Source organism: Tursiops truncatus, chromosome 1 (genome assembly GCF_011762595.2).
Source record: "Tursiops truncatus isolate mTurTru1 chromosome 1, mTurTru1.mat.Y, whole genome shotgun sequence".
Lineage (NCBI taxonomy): Eukaryota > Metazoa > Chordata > Mammalia > Artiodactyla > Delphinidae > Tursiops > Tursiops truncatus.
The window spans coordinates 35454374-35471270 of NC_047034.1; the positions used below are offsets into that span (position 1 = coordinate 35454374).

The window sequence follows — 16897 nt, forward strand, 5'->3', positions numbered from 1 at the left end:
TAGATCCTTTCTTGCAGCCTTCTTTGAGTCATAGTGTCACCTTTGGCCATGAAAAATGCTGGACCTTCCTTGGTCCAGTGATGGTCAGCCTTTGCTTCCCCAGATGGAGTCCCAGCTCCCCAAGCTTCCCTTCATACAGGCGGAGGAAGGAAGAGAAGAGGCCGGTATTCGGTCCTGGTTCTTTTTTCCATGGTGTCTGAGCGGCTTATCCCTCCATTCCTTGGGGTCCAGGGTCCCTCTCCGGGATGCTCAGGCTGGCACGGAGAGGAGGAGAGTCATCTTGGAGCACCTTCCTTTCCACCTGGGGAAGCTGGTCTGGCTGGAGGCTCAGCTCCGGGAACTGTGTCATCTGAATCAAGGTGACCCCTGATGACCTTTCTGTCTCCTGAGCTGCACAGACACAGAGCACACTGTGAGCACCTGGGCACTGAATTTGATTCCTTGAGAACCACCCTCACCCATGGCAATCCTCAAGGACTTCCTGACACAGAGGATTTGCAACTGAGCCCTTAGATCGGCAGGGATTGGGCCAGGCCTTTGGGGAGCTGGGTCTGAGAATCTTAGCCCCTTTGACTTGCTCCCAGAGCATCTCACCCTTTCTTCGCCAGATCTAAACGCCGTGGAGCTGTCCCTTTAGGAATGTTTAAACCTGGGCCTGGTGTTTTAAGAGACTTCCAGCTGGGCCGTGCAGAGGGTGCAAATGCAGTCTGGTTCCACATTTGGGCCCTGTACTCCGACCTGCTGTCAGGATTGTTCACGTGGTTCATATGACTACCAGCTGTCTTGCCATCTTCTGAAGAGCTTCTCCTTAAGCTCTGGGATGTCATTGAGACATAAATACATAGACTACTTTCCCATTTGATTGATAAAGGAACCAAGGCCAAGCTTGGTTAAGTGGCTCAGACTAGAATTTAGCACTTCTACATCCAGAGGTCCTGGTACCAACTCTGACCCCGACCCAGTCCTGAGGGTGTCAGATGGGAACAGGCGCTCCCCTCCCCGGCCTTGGGGTGACTTAAACTCCACTTACACCTCCTCTTTCTCCGGAGCTTCCTTTGCAGCAGAACAAGAACCGTCAGCATAAGCGGACACAGCAACGAAGAGACTGGAGTCAGCATCCGAGAGATGTTTTTCTCTTCCAGAGAAACACTGGAGTGGAAGCAGCAGGGGAGGGGATGGAGGTTGGAGCTGGGTAGGAGACTGAAGACCCTTTGGCCCTTGCCTCTCATTTTACAGATGAGAAGCTGAGGCCAAGGCAAGCTGGCTGCCCGAATTCCCATGGAGGGTTAGTTGCCGACCTGAGACTAGGTCCCCTGCCTTCCAGATCCCAAGCCCTGATCCTTTCCCTCCTCCACCAATGTGCAACAGTGGGCAAGAGAAGTGAGTGAGGGTCAGGGCATCTACGCTTGGCATTTGGCTTTGCCACAATCTGTCTTTGTAGCTTCAGTGAGTCATACCCCGACCTCGTCGGAGCTTGTTTCCTCATCTTTAAAAAAAAAAAAGTCCCAACAGTCCCACCTAAATATTCCATTATTTTAGTGCTTATATTTTTGCTTGAAAATCACATGAAGATGCTCAGATAATGTCTCCCAGCAAGGACCCTTGAATGAGGGAGGATTCTGACTTTCATGTCCCTTATGCTTTACTGTCCTGAGGTTACAAAGGGAGAGGAGTGAGCAGACAGAGGGGGTCACAGAAGTTAGCTCACTGAGGAGCGTGCAAAGGGATGGAGCAGATGTGGAGTCCCAACGGAGAGGGCAGCCTGGGGGTTTACCTCTTCACTTGGGAGTCCTTGCCCAGGGGCCTGAAGGGCCTTGCTGCCAGGGCCTGGCTCGATGTCACTTGGGGACCACTGTCTCCAGCAGGGGTGTCTAGGTCTCCTTCACTGCTTCCTTCCGCAGATGCCATCTCTATGCTGGTTGGCTCCAAGGTCCACACAACTGCAACTGGGGGTGTTCCTTCAACAGAGCCCAGGGCTTGTGGCTTAGAAACCGACATTTCTTCTTGGTGGGTTTCCCACATCCACTTATCTGAGACCAGGGTTGATGGCCTAATGGTCGCCATGACCTTCTCAGCTGTGTCTGGGACTGTTCTGACCCTCTCTGTTTCCTCTCTTTGCCTATCAGTCCCAGTAGTTGTTTCTCTCTCTCTTTCGCTGGCCCTAGTCCTGTTTGCTTCCAAACTTCTGGTGCTCCACACTCGATCACCTTCTGTTGTATTGGACACACCTCTGATGGCTGAAGCTGGACTCTGCGGAGTGGGGATGGTTGCCCAAATGGAACCCTCTAGCTGGCTGCCTGTCCCTGGAGCTACTACCCCAGTTGCTCCTGGGGTTTCTCTTCCCTTAGCTGAAGCTGTGGTTTTGCTGGTTCCTAGAGTCAGAGCAACTCTGTCCCATCCCGTCCCTTGTCTCTCTATAGTCTGCATAGTTCCTGGTGTCCGTCTGTTGGCCGCTGACGATACTGTCACAAAGGATCCCGTGATGAGCTCGCCAGCAGCCACAGTGGCTGTGGGGACGGCTCTGGAAAGACCTGTGTGAACAGCAGAAGGAGACCAAATGAGAAGGCTATCCGGGCTCCCTACAGGACACCAGGCTGCAAAGGACACCAGGCTTGACATGTTTGCTCCATGGAATGCAACCTCACTAAGCAATGCAGTCTTTGGCCAATATGTTGGATAAAATAAAAAATTGGGAAAACCAGATGTGTTCTCTAGACTGTTGCCAATATTGACATTTTATGTCCCTATCTCCTTTTACGCCCACAAATTCTCTATCCAGCTGCCCCAGGACACCATGCTGTCCCGTTTCCCAGGGCCCACATCCCTTCACGTACTGCTTTTCAAATAAGAAAAAAAGAAAACTCCAGTCACAGCAGAGCAGCCAATGTCAGCAGATGGTTAGATAGCAACATCTATTCAAACAAGTCCACTCTCTGGACTCCTGCCTGCCTGTGCCATCTCTCTGGTAGACCTGCCTTTCATAGCCTGGATGCCCTTCCTTGGACTCTGGGTACCTGACTCTAGATCAACTCTCCAGAACGAGCCACGCACGGCGCTGGCCTGGTAGCTGTTGGATGTCTGCTGAGAGGCTCAGCCTTAGGAAGAGCTCAGTCTCCATTCTTCTGCTTTGCCTGTCTTATGTGCTCTGCATGTCTGAACAAAAAGACATCATGACCCTAAGAAGCGTGTCCTCCAATTCACCAGCTTCACCGAGCTCTCTTCAAATATATGTGCCACAACTCTCAGGGGGAATTGGGTGAGATAGATTACGGGGATTCAGTTGGGACGTTTTCCCTAGTATCTACCTTCCCTCTGAAGGTGGTCTCCATCTGAAATAGAAGTCTATGTCTTAAAGTCCTTGCCTGACCCCAGCTTTTCATCATCACTCCCCTTGTGTTTAAAGCCCTCTTGGACCTCTGGGTCTTCTGTTGCCCCTTGCCCTTCCTAACATTCATGTCACCAAACTTGACCTGCCAGCCATCAGCCCTTACCTGCAGAGATGGTCAGGTTCATGCTGAAGAATAGCATGTTGTTTGCGTTTCCAATGCCACAGCGGTAGTGCCCCACATCCTCCGGGGACAGCTGGGACAGCCTCACCACAAACAAGCCTCTTTGTGGGAAGTCTGTTAGGGCCACACGGCCACGGTAGCGAAGGTGAGTGTAGCGGTTGGTGGACACGATGGTGTGGCAGACCCACGTCAGGGGTCTTAGGCGGCACCAGTACTTCCTCTGGTGGCTGTTGATGGGCAAGGGTGGGTAATGGCACCGGATGGTGACAGCTCCCCCAGGCTCCCCAGACACCAGCCTCGGGCCCCTCAACGCATTTGCAGCTGCAGGCAGAGAAAAAAAAAGTCCGGAGCAAGAGTGCTGAATTTGTCACTGTTTGGGGAGCTATGAGCTCCAAACTCTGCCAGAATTAGGGAACAGGTCAGAAAATGCTTCCGTGAAAGTGAAGCTAGAAAGAATCAATATAGAAATGTCAGAGCTTAGCCACTAGGTCAGGAGTAGCTCCAAGGTATGAAATGGAGCTGTGTCCAAGGCCCCAGGGGAGAGATGAAAAGGCAACAATAATCTTACCACTATTTAGCTAACCACTGTTGAGCTTATCACGTGCAGGTGTTCTTGCACATGTCCGTCCAAAGCCTGGATTCATGCCACTGTGCTCTAGTGCAGATGTTTTTAAAAAAATGCAAATGTTTAAGAAGCTACCATCTAAGCACCTGTAAGAAGGCCAAGGCAAGAGCTGACAGAAGGGCTGTGGTTGATTTGCATAGAATGTAAAAGAGAGATGTTAAAACAACAAGGTCCTACTGTATAGCACAGGGAACTATATTCAATATCCTGTGATAAACCGTAATGGAAAAGAATATGAAAAAGAATCTATATATATATATGCATAACTGAATCACTTTGCTGTACAGCAGAAATTAACACAACATTGAAAATCAACTATACTTCAATAAATTTTTTTTTAAAAGAGGGATGTTAAATAGTAAAAAAAGATGAGTGTGACTTCTGCTGAAAGGAGAGGGTGCTGGAAGCACAGGAATCCTGCTCTGCTGGGTGGATAACTCCCCAGACCATCGTTTTCAAAAACGTACATACTGCTCCCTTCTCTAGGAATGGAAATAACCAAGTGTCACTGTCAAAGCACAGCAGAATTTTGAATACGTCTGCTTTGGCGGCAGGCGTGAATCACAGTTGAAGCACAGTCTATGGTCCTTTTACTGATTTAAATTTGATCCAATGCAAGCAGAAACAAAGTTTACTCTTTCTCTCACTGCCTCTTCATACGAGCTCTGGGATGTCCCTCCTCCTTGATGAAATCTCAGACATAATTTCAAGTATAGTAGCTTTCATAGTCTCGCTTGGATAAGAAGATGTCCAGCCCAGTGACTGCTGCAACTCCAGCCTCTTATCCAACTGAAGCCTTTTCCAATTTCCCAGCTACACTTGGAGGCCTGATGTGGGGGAGGGGGACAGGTCGGGGTCTCTTGCTTTGCTCGACCCCTTCCCCTACTCAGAACTGCTCTGGGGCCCCTCTGGGATTGGGTGTGGAGGGGAGAAATGAGAGGTGAATGGAAAGTTGTGATCTGCTGGTGGCGCCCTCCGGGCATGGCAGACGTCCAGAGCTGGGTCCTTCCCTTTTGCCTCCCAGATCGCTTGTCTGTGGCCTCTGGCTGCAGTTCCCTCTTGGTAAGAACTGCCTCTCCTCCTGCTGGGCTTTTATGACTCCTCCACGACCAAGCCTAGGACTTCTGGCCATGTGCCCCTCTCGTGGTTACAATCCCTTCTGGGTAGACCTCTTGGTAGAGGCACTGGGGCAGCTCCTTTCTGTGGGACCTACATCACATTGGGCCCCAGGAAACACACTTTGTCTTGCTGTCAGGGGAAATCTGGGACATACAGCAAGCTTGCTGAGTGGCGTCCTAGAATTTCCTTCTCTTACTTGGCTTCAAGTGAGGAGGAGGTGATCTGCCTTGTCCCCCAGGGGCAGGTGGTGGAGAGCATAGCATGCTGTCTCTCTCCAAAAAGCTCTTCTCTTCTACCTCTGATGATTCTCCAGGAGACTACACGGTGGGCTATTTCTGGAACAACTAGCCTTGCCATCTCTCTCCATAGTCCTGCCCAGGTGGTTCTACATGTTGCTTTAGGATGTGGGTGCCTGGCATCTATCAATTTGTTCTATGTCTTCAGCACCTCTGAATTCAATAAAGTTTCATCCTGTTGCCAGGACTGGCTACATAATTTGCAGGGTCCAGTGCAAAATAAAAATGGAGGATCCCGTATTCAAAAGTTACTAAGGATTTCACTATGGCAACAGTAGAGCATTAAACCAAGCACCTTCTGAATGGGGTCCTGTGTGACTACACAGGGCACATGCCCATAAAACTGACCTTGCCTGTTGCATATGTCTTGAGGTCTCATTATAAGAAGAGTCAAGGCCATAAATGTTAGGGATAAATCAATACTCATTGTAGGTTTAATTAAGCGACACACCACAACTATGCCAGTATTGATAAAGTTAAATGGCAACTCATCATTTAAAAGCAAGAATCTGGGCTTCCCTGGTGGCATAGTGGTTGAGAGTCCGCCTGCCGATTCAGGGGACACGGGTTTGTGCCCCAGTCCGGGAAGATCGCACATGCAGTGGAGTGGCTAGGCCCATGAGCCATGGCTGCTGAGCCTGCGCGTCCAGAGCCTGTGCTCCGCAACGGGAGAGGCCACAACAGTGAGAGGCCCACGTACTGCCCCCCACAAAAAACAAACAACAAAAAAGTAAGAATCTTCGTAATTACAAACAAGGACCACCTCAGGATGACAGTGATGGTGCTCTGATAAAGTGTTCACACCTCATATTTCAGGAATCTGCATGTGATCTACATGCGGCGCAGGCAAAAGGATTAAGGAGCCCCATTAATCAGTGGGATGGGCTGTTCTGACTTTGCAGTTGAGAGCTGATTAGGAATCCTTAATCAACTTTCGCAATAAACATTTTTTTCTTTTATAAATACCAAGTTTCACTTACCCTTAAGAACTTAATCGCTGGATGACTAGTAGCTCTTGGTTCTATATAATAAAGGTTTTTGGAATTTAGTACCGGTTGCCTGTGAGAATTAAAGAAAGGGCTGGCATTTTAGGATCAACGTGGCGCCTGCCAGGGGTCCCTTCGGTGGAGGTGGTGCCCCTGCTCTCATTCACCCGTCATCTCCCAGCAGCTGTCCACTGTACAGCTTCAGGCAGGGATGGGCAAGGGAGGCCTGCACTGGAACTTGACTGGAGGCCGTGGACTGGAGCTTGACCTGGTCTGAGGAAGTGCAAAAGGCCTGTGACATGAACAGGGAGAGCAGGGCTGGCGCCTGGGATGGATCACTCCTCCCTCCAGCAAAGGGGTGAGAAAACCGGGAGTGTCTCCGTGGCCCAGAGGGTGGGCCCGGAGGACAGAGAGCCATCCCACAGCCACCTGAGACGGGGTCTTCCGTGTGGAGGGGCCAAAGCAGAACCTGGGGCACAGGGAGGAGATGGGCCCTCGAGGGATCCACAAAGGCAACCACAAGAGGAGGAGCCAGCTCTAGAGCCCTGCCAGGTCAGAGAGCTCCAAGCCATCCCATCAAGTAAGAGCTGCCTGGCTCCTGCTGTCCTCCCACCTGCTGCTGTGACCCTACTGACGTCCCAAGTGCCAGCTGCCTCGGCGGGGAGGAGAAAGAGTAGAGGGGAAGGGAGAAGGCAGCCCCCAGAGCCCTCCATGCCTTCCTGACTGCGGGCCGTGGGTGATGAGGGGGCAAATCTCTGAATGAAGATTAAATTGCTGACCAAAATATTTAACCCGCCACTTACAATGATCAAATTAGAACATCTGAGACTTAAAGGAATTAGGTTAAGACTCTTATATGTTCGGAGAAAAATCATGGGCCTGCCTGAGTTTTCATCTGGGGGCCGGGGAAGCTTGCTCCTACTGAAAAATTTTAAAGGGGGCATTGGCAGATGAAATTAAAGAGGTGGTGTGATTATATCACAGAGGGCTCTCGCCCAGAGATAAGCTACCTTTGATTCATTAAAATTCTGATTTGTTTGTAAGACGAACACAATTGTTAATCTCTTTTTTGTATTATCATAGCGTTTATTTATTCATTTATTCTTTCGACAATTCTTTGTTAAGCATCTACTTGGGTACCAGACACTCTAAGCACATACTCACTACATTCCTCAATGGCTCTCCATTACCATCAAAATAAAACCAGATACCACAGCATGGAGACAGGATGATCGGTCCTCTGAGCCTGATCAGCACACCAGCCTGTCAGGACGTACAGAGCAAGAATTCTGTCTTTCATCCGTGTGTCCCTAGTGCCTGGCACCTGGTAGGCCCTCCATAAGTATGTGTTGACTAAATAAGTAAATGTGTAGATGTAATATTTACCCATCTGATTTCTTTGTAGACTCTGCACTCTTTGGAGCAGGTCGGGGTTTTTATGTCCCTAGTACTGGGTCTGCCACTCGAGCGTTTTTAGAATGAGTGGAAATAGAACGGTGCTACCTCTGGCTTTTGCACACCCTGGAACCCATATCTTGCAAATGCAGCCAACTTTCAGTCATCAACTTGAATGGAAGAGAGTAGAGACAGATCAAAACTGTGGATATTCCAGCAATCGTCAAGTCAGACATATGCCCCCTCATGTGAGCTCTCACCTCCCTCATTCACTCTGACCCGGATCTGACCACGCCCTCGATCCAAAGCCATGCGGATGTCCAAACTACGGTGCGGGTGCTGAATGCTGCTGAGGTGCCTGTCAGGCATGTCTGCAGCCTGGAAGGCTCGGGTCTGGGTGTACAAGCTCTGAAGCTGGGCTGTCTGGAACTCACCTTGCAGCAGGCACAGTATGAGGAGGACGGGCATTTTCCATCCTGCCCTCTGGTTGCTGACCTGCAAAAAAAAACACTGTAGATGAAGAGGCCTGAGAGGAGACGAGTGAGAAGCTGGGCGAGCAGCCCTGGGACCTGGGCAAGCACCTTCTCACTCTGGGATCTTGGTTTGCTCAGTGCTGGGGCTGGATCAGCTCCACCTAAGAGCAGGAGGTACCTGCCCTCTGAGAGAAGCACAGCTCCATCCTTACGGCCCTAAACACGCACATTTGGCCTGGGTCACTGCCACCAAGACTAAAAAACTCCCTCTGGGGGATTCCAGCCCCGGCACCCACCTGCCAGCACGGAGCTCTGGATTTGGGGCAGCATTGCGTAGTGGAAAGACCCCAAGCTAGAAGTTTAAAACTTAGCTGGAATTGTGGGATCCTGGAAAGGTTACTCAGTCTTGGGGATCAGCTTCCTCTCCAGGGGGAATGAGAATCTGTATGGGGCTGTTGTACCAGTTACATGAGACTGTGTTAGAAGAGTCACCAGCAGGCCTGGTACTCAGTCGCTCGTTTCCCCTTCTCTTTTGCAGAAGGAGAATTGCTTCCTTCAAGGGAAGCTTTCTATCTCACTGGTAGTGTGCCCCCAGTCAATGATAGGAGTAAATTAACTCTCAGGCCAAGTAGTTTTTTGCCCAAGGGTCCTATTCTGTTTCTTCTCCACAATTTCTAGAAAGCCCTCCCTGGCCCCCAGTCCACACTGATTTTCCCCTGCTCTGGTCTCTCTCACTGGCCTGGGGAGCTCCTTGAGGCGAGGACTTTGAGCCTCCAGGCTCTGAAACAGGATCTAGCCGGGTGTAGGTGCCCAAGGCACAGCTACTGTGAACAAGAACCTTCCACACTTTTGCCAGACACCATGCTGACCACTACTCAATGGCCTTCTGTTGCTTGCTGATTAAAAAGGCAGGGACGGTACATTATACTTCACTTGTAGTTCCCACAGGGTTTTCATGGATGCTTTTTGAGTGACTAAAAATCTCTTCTTTGAATCTATCTACTGTCTGCAGTTCCTGGGACCTGTGGACTTTTTTTCCTAAAGAAAGCAAAATTAAGTTAGCCATAGTTTTCTCCTTCCAATGCTCATACATGTCTCGCGAATGTTAAGAACAGGCTCTTGACAGTCAATGGTCTGGTCCCCTCCCCCCCTGTATAACTAGACAAAGCCACACAAGGCCACTGGCCAGTCTGGGCTGTGGGCTAAAGGGGGAGAAAAGGGAACAAGGTGAGGAGGAGAGGGGGAAAGCAGAGGAAGTAGGAGAAGGGGAAAGGAAAGGTAAGGTGAGAGTTGAAGGAAAGGAGAGAGGAGAGAGGAGAGAAGGAGATAGAGTCCATGGTTGGCCCTGTAATGCAAGCTGTCGACTCAGTGTGGCTCAGCCTAGCCATCTCCACTAAAGCCTCTGCCTGCTCTATCCAGGTAGGGCCCCCAGAGTGGCCAGATCTGGAAAAGTCCACGGGTTCCTTCTGCTTCCTGTGCCCTCCCCTTAGAATCTCCCGGGTCTTGGGCACCATCATGGCAGCCTCAGGCCCTCCCTGCCCTCCAGAGCTGCTGGTTTCCTGCCTGCACCTGGAGGCTTTCCCAGGTGTGCCTGCAGTTAATCTTTTGTTTGATTAATATTCACCAGGTCCAGGCTAATTCTGAGGCTCGTGCCCAGGTTCCCCCAGGAGAGTTTTTCAAAAGTGCTAAGTGCTGACACAGCACACGCTGGGGCCAAAGTCTGCACTGTCCTGCTGGGGTTCTCTGAAGTGTGCACCAGTGGGTGCAGCTATCTCTCGGCTTCAGGAGCAAAAGCCGCCTCTGAGGGGCAATGAGGAAGCACAAGGTATGAGATAAAATGCCTCCAAGGAGTTACCGGCCTTTCCTTTTCAACGGAAAGTCTCCAAGTTATCCACCTGCCGATAACCTTCAGAAAACCTCTCTCCAGGAGACAGGGAGCCCCAACTCAGTAGCTTGGGGCCACAGGCCTCTGTGATAGTGCACAGCATTTTAGGGGACGAGGGCACATTGCGGAATTCTCTTGTCCCTCAGTCCTGCTGAGAAGGGATCTATCCCATCTTCAGCACAGGCTGGTGTATAACTCCCCAAATCCCTACTGGCCCCCTGAGCCCCACTTCTCTCCTATGCCCGCATCCCCGTGGCAGCAGACAAGAAAGGAAGGAGGCAGATGTAGAGGGAAGAGCACAGAACAAGGATTCAGGAGGTTCCACATTGCCCATGGCAATGACCTTGAGCAATGCCTCTTTCGTCTCCACTGCAACACAAGAACTTTGACTGCAAGAGCTCCATATGCTTCCTTCTCCTTCTTAATATTAGTTGGTTCTAAATCCCTCAGGGGGCTGTAAGGAGTCATGCACTCTGGTGGGAGGGAGAGTGGGGGTTAGCAGAAGAGCAGGGAGGTAGGAGGGAGATGCTGGCCTGAACTCCAGAATCCTTCCCTGGCCCCTGGGAGCGAGGCCAGGCTGCTCTGGGATGGCCACTGCTGCAACTCACCACCCACATCCGGAGACAAGCCCCCAACCTCTCGGGGGAAAGCCTCACCACACCTTTTGTTCTCCGGGCTTAGCTGGGGATTCTCCATCCATCTCTGTCCAGAAATAAAATCTACTTGGACTTCTTCTGTTTTTGATATGCTGGTGATTGGACGCCTTCTAGTTTCTTTTCTTTAAACCTTGAGGCTGAGTTGGCTGTCTGATGTGACGGAAGGCAGCTGGAGTTAGCACTGGAAGATGGAGGGATGAGGTATAGCCCTGCCACTCACCTCTCCACACTCCCATCAAGTCACTTCACGCTGGATCTTGGCTTTTATTTCGTATAAAGAGAGAGCCAGTCCAGGTCCCTTGTTGTTCTTACTGTCACTTATCCCTGCAGAACTTTTCCAGGGGTGATGACAGTGGCTTCAAGGGAAACACACTGACCCACATCCTTCTACCTCTCATTTCGCCTCCAGTCCAGGGTCCCAGACTTTTTAGGATGCCCCAGATCAGCCAGCCCATTCAGACCTCTCCCGGGTAAGTGATGCAACAATATATGGCAGAAGAGAAAATTCAGGAGAGGAATTCCCCTGCTTTCTGGCTGGCATCTGGTTCCTCCTAGCTGGCTGGGCCCCTTCAATTTCCATGGGGAGGCAGTTTGGGTCCCTGACTCCAGTTCAACTGCATGCCTGGTAGTTACCAGCTCATGCCCTGGACAAAGCACAATAGAGTAAATGAGATGATCTCCATGGAGAAAGAACACTGACAAGTGTGGCTTATCCAGATGGATGGCACACTTCAAAAATATCCCAATAAAGCAGCCGCATAGCACAGAGAGATCAGCTCGGTGCTTTGTGACCGCCTGGAGGGGTGGGATAGGGAGGGTGGGAGGGAGGGAGACGCAAGAGGGAAGAGATATGGGAACATATGTATATGCATAGCTGATTCATTTTGTTGTAAAACAGAAACTAACACACCATTGTAAAGCAATTATACGAGAAAAAAAATGATAGAATTTTATTTAAAAATAATTCATTAAAAATCCATTATTTAAAGAAAAAAAATCCCAATATTTCCCTTTGGAAGATATTTCATGGATGGGATTTTTTCCTTGTAGAAGATATAATTTGCCTGCCTCTGTTGGTTTTAAACTGACATCAAAACGGAAGGCATAGGGGCTTCCCTGGTGGTGCAGTGGTTAAGAGTCCGCCTGCCAATGCAGGGGACATGGGTTCAAGCCCTGGTCCGGGAAGATCACACATGCCACGGGGCAGCTGAGCCCATGCACCACAACGACTGAGCCCGTGTGCCACGGCTACTGAAGCCCACGTGCCTAGAGCCCAGTGCTCCGCAACAAGAGAAGTTACTGCAATAAGTCTACACGCCGCAATGAAGGGTAGCCCCCACTTGCTGCAACTAGAGAAAGCCCGCGTGCAGCAACAAAGACCCAACACAGCCAAAAATAGAATAAAATAAATAAATTTATATAAAAACAAACAAAAAAAATGGCAGATATACCCCAAGCACTCAACAAGGAAGGGGTTCCAGAGGATACATGTGCTGCGGGCTACAGTTAGAGACCCTCACCAGGACCCCGATAGAGTATGTAGCATCCTTGAGCCAATTAGAAGTGGCACTTCTTCCTTCAGAAAAATAAATTTAGTTGGTGTATTGTTGCATAACTTGGATAGCCATTGGGGCAGTATGTATTACCTATGCTTTCCCCCTTCCAGGTTTGCAGGCAGGGTAAGGGTAGGAATTGAGCCACTGAAAGCAATAGGAGAGGAAAAGAAACACCACCATGGGATGCCTGGAATATGGCTGGGACGAGACTGTCTCACGCATCTGTGCATGCCAGTGTCCTTGTGCACAGCCATGTGTACTGCTGTCCCAGGACTTGGTCGTGAGCTCCAGATCTTCACAAACACCTAGGGCCTCCCATGTAAGTTTGAACACACTACAGTGTAGATGGCATCCCCTTAGGCGTGGCACGCTGGAGCAGTGTACAACCTGAAGAACTGTACATGGTGGTCCTGCCTTCAGAGGCTTATCCCCAGGTTTGAACGATCTCTGTGCAGGTGGTAGAGAGGGTTGATGGCTGGCTAGATTCTCCCCTCCCAGCTCCCCAGAGAGCAGTATAGCCTCATGGTTGATCACACAGACTTGGAGTCAGGCTCCCTCCAAATTAATATCCCAGTTGTACTTTTTGCTGGGAAAGTGATGTGGGTCAGATTACTTATCTTCTTTAAACCTCATTTTCCTAATCTGTAACACAGGAGAATAATAGCACCTACCTTATAAAGTTCGTACGCGAATTAAGTGAGATAATCCATGTAACTCAAAGGGCACAACCTGCAGTAAATTCTCAATAAATATTATCTGATAGGATTAATAGCTTAGCTTACAGCAACAGGGAGCAAGTGTCTTAAAGACTATTTGCTTAGTAAAGACGTTAAGTTATAAAGTCCAGTTAGTTTGGAAAGCATGGGCCAGTTTTCAGAGCACTGGTCCAGAGCCAAGCTGGTCCCCTCTCTGAAGATTTATGGGGGTAAAAACGGTACTGGCTACTTCTCTTGGGAACATAACTGAATTCTCTTGCCCAGCACAAAGCCACCGGTGGCCTCTTTACACAGGTTTATGACACTGTGACCTTCTGATTACAGGGTCCAGACTCCAGAAAAAGGCAAAATAATACTTAGACCAAATGTCACAACTGGGAAGAACTTTGTCCACTCCCTGACCCCCCACCTCCAACCTCTAATCCCAGTTGTAGCAAAGGATTTTATTTGTTCAGTAGACACAGCAGAGGGAAAATCAGCAAACAGAATGCTAACCAATGCAAGAAAAGTCATTTGTGCTGAAACAATCTGTATTGATCTCTTTCCTCTCCAAAACATGTTTTCTAATGAATAAGAGCAATGTATAGAGATGTTTTATGCTTCCATGTCGCTGGTGGTCAAGACTTACATTCCTCCTTACACATCACTGCAAATTTTTCTGCTTCCTCTACCCACACACGTAAGCTTTTTTCTATCCTTGTTATTTACGGGAGAGACACATCCTTCCTCCCCCTCCCTCAGCCAAGCTCTGGTCAGAATACTGAAGGCTGAAGAAAACATTGTTTTAAAACACTTGGATTACTACAAGTTCTTTATCACTTCCTCAGAAACTCATAGAGGGACTTCCCTGGTGGTGCAGTGGTTAAGAATCTGCCTGCCAATGAAGAGGACACGGGTTCTAGTCCTGGCCCAGGAAGATCCCACATGCCGTGGAGCAACTAAGCCTGTGAGCTACAACTACTGAACCCACGTGCCACAACTACTGAAGCCCGCGCACCTAGAGCCCACGCTCCACGAGAGAAGCCACCTCAATGAGAAGCCTGCGCACTGCAACGAAGAGTAGCCCCTGCTCGCCACAACTGGAGAAAGCCTGCGCACAGCAACGAAGAACCAACATAGCCAAAAATCAATAATTTTTTTAAAAAAGAAACTCATAGAGGAAGGTGAACTATGCAACTTGTCACTCCTCCAAATGATAACAGACGAAAGTAATTGTATAGAACAAATAATTGTTTTATGATGCCATTAGCAGGCTTTTACAGCTCCAACCATCATTTGGCTGACAGCAAAGATTACGGTCCAGCAACATTCACACCTTCCAAACACAGAAGACGTTTGTTCTGGAGGCAGCCAGGAGAGCACTGAGATGGTTAAGTTCCTGCTGGTAAAAGCACAGAGTAAAGAATCCCAGGATATTATTTCATAGATCATAGGAGTATACATGCAGCCTAAGATCTTAGCTGAAACTCATCTCAGGACGTTGGTATAGATCAGTGTGAGAAAACATGCTCCACAGCTCTTAGCATAACCTTTCTGGAGTGACTTGAGTCTGGGGATTAAAACAAATATATTTCTTACTGGTTGGGATTATTTGCTTATGATGCTATTTGTAATAGACATTATCCTGTGATGACGAATCGCTGGCCCTTGCAGGATGGAAGGGGCTCCAAATAATTAACTTGCCATGGAGGAGCAATTGGTCTCCCCGAGGAATCGTGCTGCACGGGGGACTTGGTGTTCAGCTCTGCTGCTGGCAGGTTGGACGCTCGTTAGCAACAGTGCTAAACTCAGCCTTGGTTAGTGGGAGCCCAGGCTGTTCTTGGGAGCCCACTTCTCTCTTGTGTCCATTGTACCAGCACCACGGTGGCCAATGCCTGGAATTGGCTGATGCCAGATGGCCAAATCATTCTGTCTGCTTGGTAATTTAGTGCCTCTTCCATGGTGGATACTTTCTGGTGGGCATTAGCCTATGATACAAAGAGCTTCACACTTCATACAGCTCCCTTGTCCAACCGTATGTCTTTAACCAATCTTTCAATCTTTCTCTGTCCAGGCCTCCATCTCTATTCTAACATCAGGCCGTTTTTCCTTTAACACAGAGTAGGTGCGCTGCCTGAAGTTCTACTTCCTGGAAGGACTTTCTCTTGCTCTCTCTGCTTTGCAAGGCCACTCCTTGTAACACAACTACTGGGTACTTTCAACTTGAACCCTCATATCAAACCAACTCATCTATAAACAAAGCCTGGGTTTTGTTCCTCTTCCATGTGGTTTAATGTGTGCTTTTGTGTGGCCCCTTATGGAGGCGCACTGGTGCAGCAGTGATCGTGGAGATGAGGGACAGGCTACTTGATCATGCAGCCTGCTTGTGCCCTCAAGCCCTTATTGTGCTTGGTCCCAGCTGTACCACTTCCCATTTATTCTGAGTTGCTGCTGGCATACTTGACCTTATGACTTAGTAGGTGTAATAGCTCTCAGTTCACGATGGGCAGTTCCACATGCACATTCATCTGGGGTCCTGTGTTCAGGTGTTACGTCTCTCCCAGGGCCCAGTATCACGATAGCAGTTGTTTTTCAAAAGACACATGATTCTCCCTTGCAGGTGGCATGGCTTTGCCAAACAACCACAGGGGACTACGTGCCCAGGCTGTGATTCTCCCACTGGGGCTTGTCATAAGCTCCACATAGCATCTTTTCCCAACACCCCTACCTCTAATATTAAGTGGCAGGGCTGCTTCCATCTCAGCCTGGACCTGCTGCCGAGGTCCTGGATGTGGACCCTGATCTGGGCCCCGGTCAAAGGTAGAAGCATTTCATGCTGCCTGGTGTATGGGCTAGAGCAGTATTTTTATATGGAGGGTATGCTGCCTCCAGAACCAAAGAAGCTTGTCAAATACGCTGCTTCCTTCATTGTGGTGGAAGGTACAAGATATAATATCTTGTCTTTCACTTGGGATGGGAGTTCCTGGCTGGCCCCCGATCACTGGACCCCTAAAAACATCGCTGATGGGGTGGTCCCCTGGAACTTCCATGAGGTCTTCCTCCCATCCTCTGAGGCATGTGTGTCTTACTGGGGCTTCCAGCATTCTAGGAGCATCTTGCTCACCTGGCCTGATTAGCATAATACCATCAATAAATAATGGAGCGATGTGACATTCTTTAGGATGTCCAGATGGTCCAGATCCCTTTGGACTATATTATGACATAGGGCAGAGGAGTTAACGTAGCCTTGGGGACAAAATTGTAAACCTATGTTGTTATTCACCCGTATAAGTTCAAATGGTCTCTAAGCCTTTCCTCTGAAGGGAATAGCAAAGAATGCATTCACCAGACCAAGGCTTCATACTACGTGCCAGAGGCCAGGTCAAATCTGCTGTGGTAGATAAACAGATACAGTGGCTGGAATTGGGGCTAATATTTGGTTGAGTTTGCAGTAGTTTATTGTCATCCTCCAGGCTCCACTAGGTTTCTGAAGGGGCCAACTATTGAACTGAATAGTGACATTATGGGAACTGCCACTCTGCATCCTTTAGATCCTTAAGGGTGGTACAAATGTCAACAGTTCCTCCCTACCGTGCAATAATATTTTGTATTTATTATCTTGGCTGCGGAGGCACCAGTTTCACAAGCTTCCATGTGGCTTTCCCTACTAGGATAGCTCTTACCCACAAGCCTAAGACCCAA

At 49.2% G+C, this 16897-nt stretch overlaps 1 protein-coding gene across 1 annotated transcript; it reads right to left on the minus strand.

The window, feature by feature from the left end:
• Nucleotides 1–205: 205 nt before the first annotated feature.
• On the minus strand, nucleotides 206–8419 carry FCAMR (Fc alpha and mu receptor). Its single transcript, XM_019951976.2, is given in 6 exon segments — nucleotides 206–390; nucleotides 1031–1149; nucleotides 1775–2531; nucleotides 3492–3830; nucleotides 6861–7004; nucleotides 8365–8419. Coding segments are annotated over 6 exon segments (1578 nt in total). The 5' UTR covers nucleotides 8399–8419.
• Between the last annotated feature and the right edge of the window lie 8478 nt (nucleotides 8420–16897).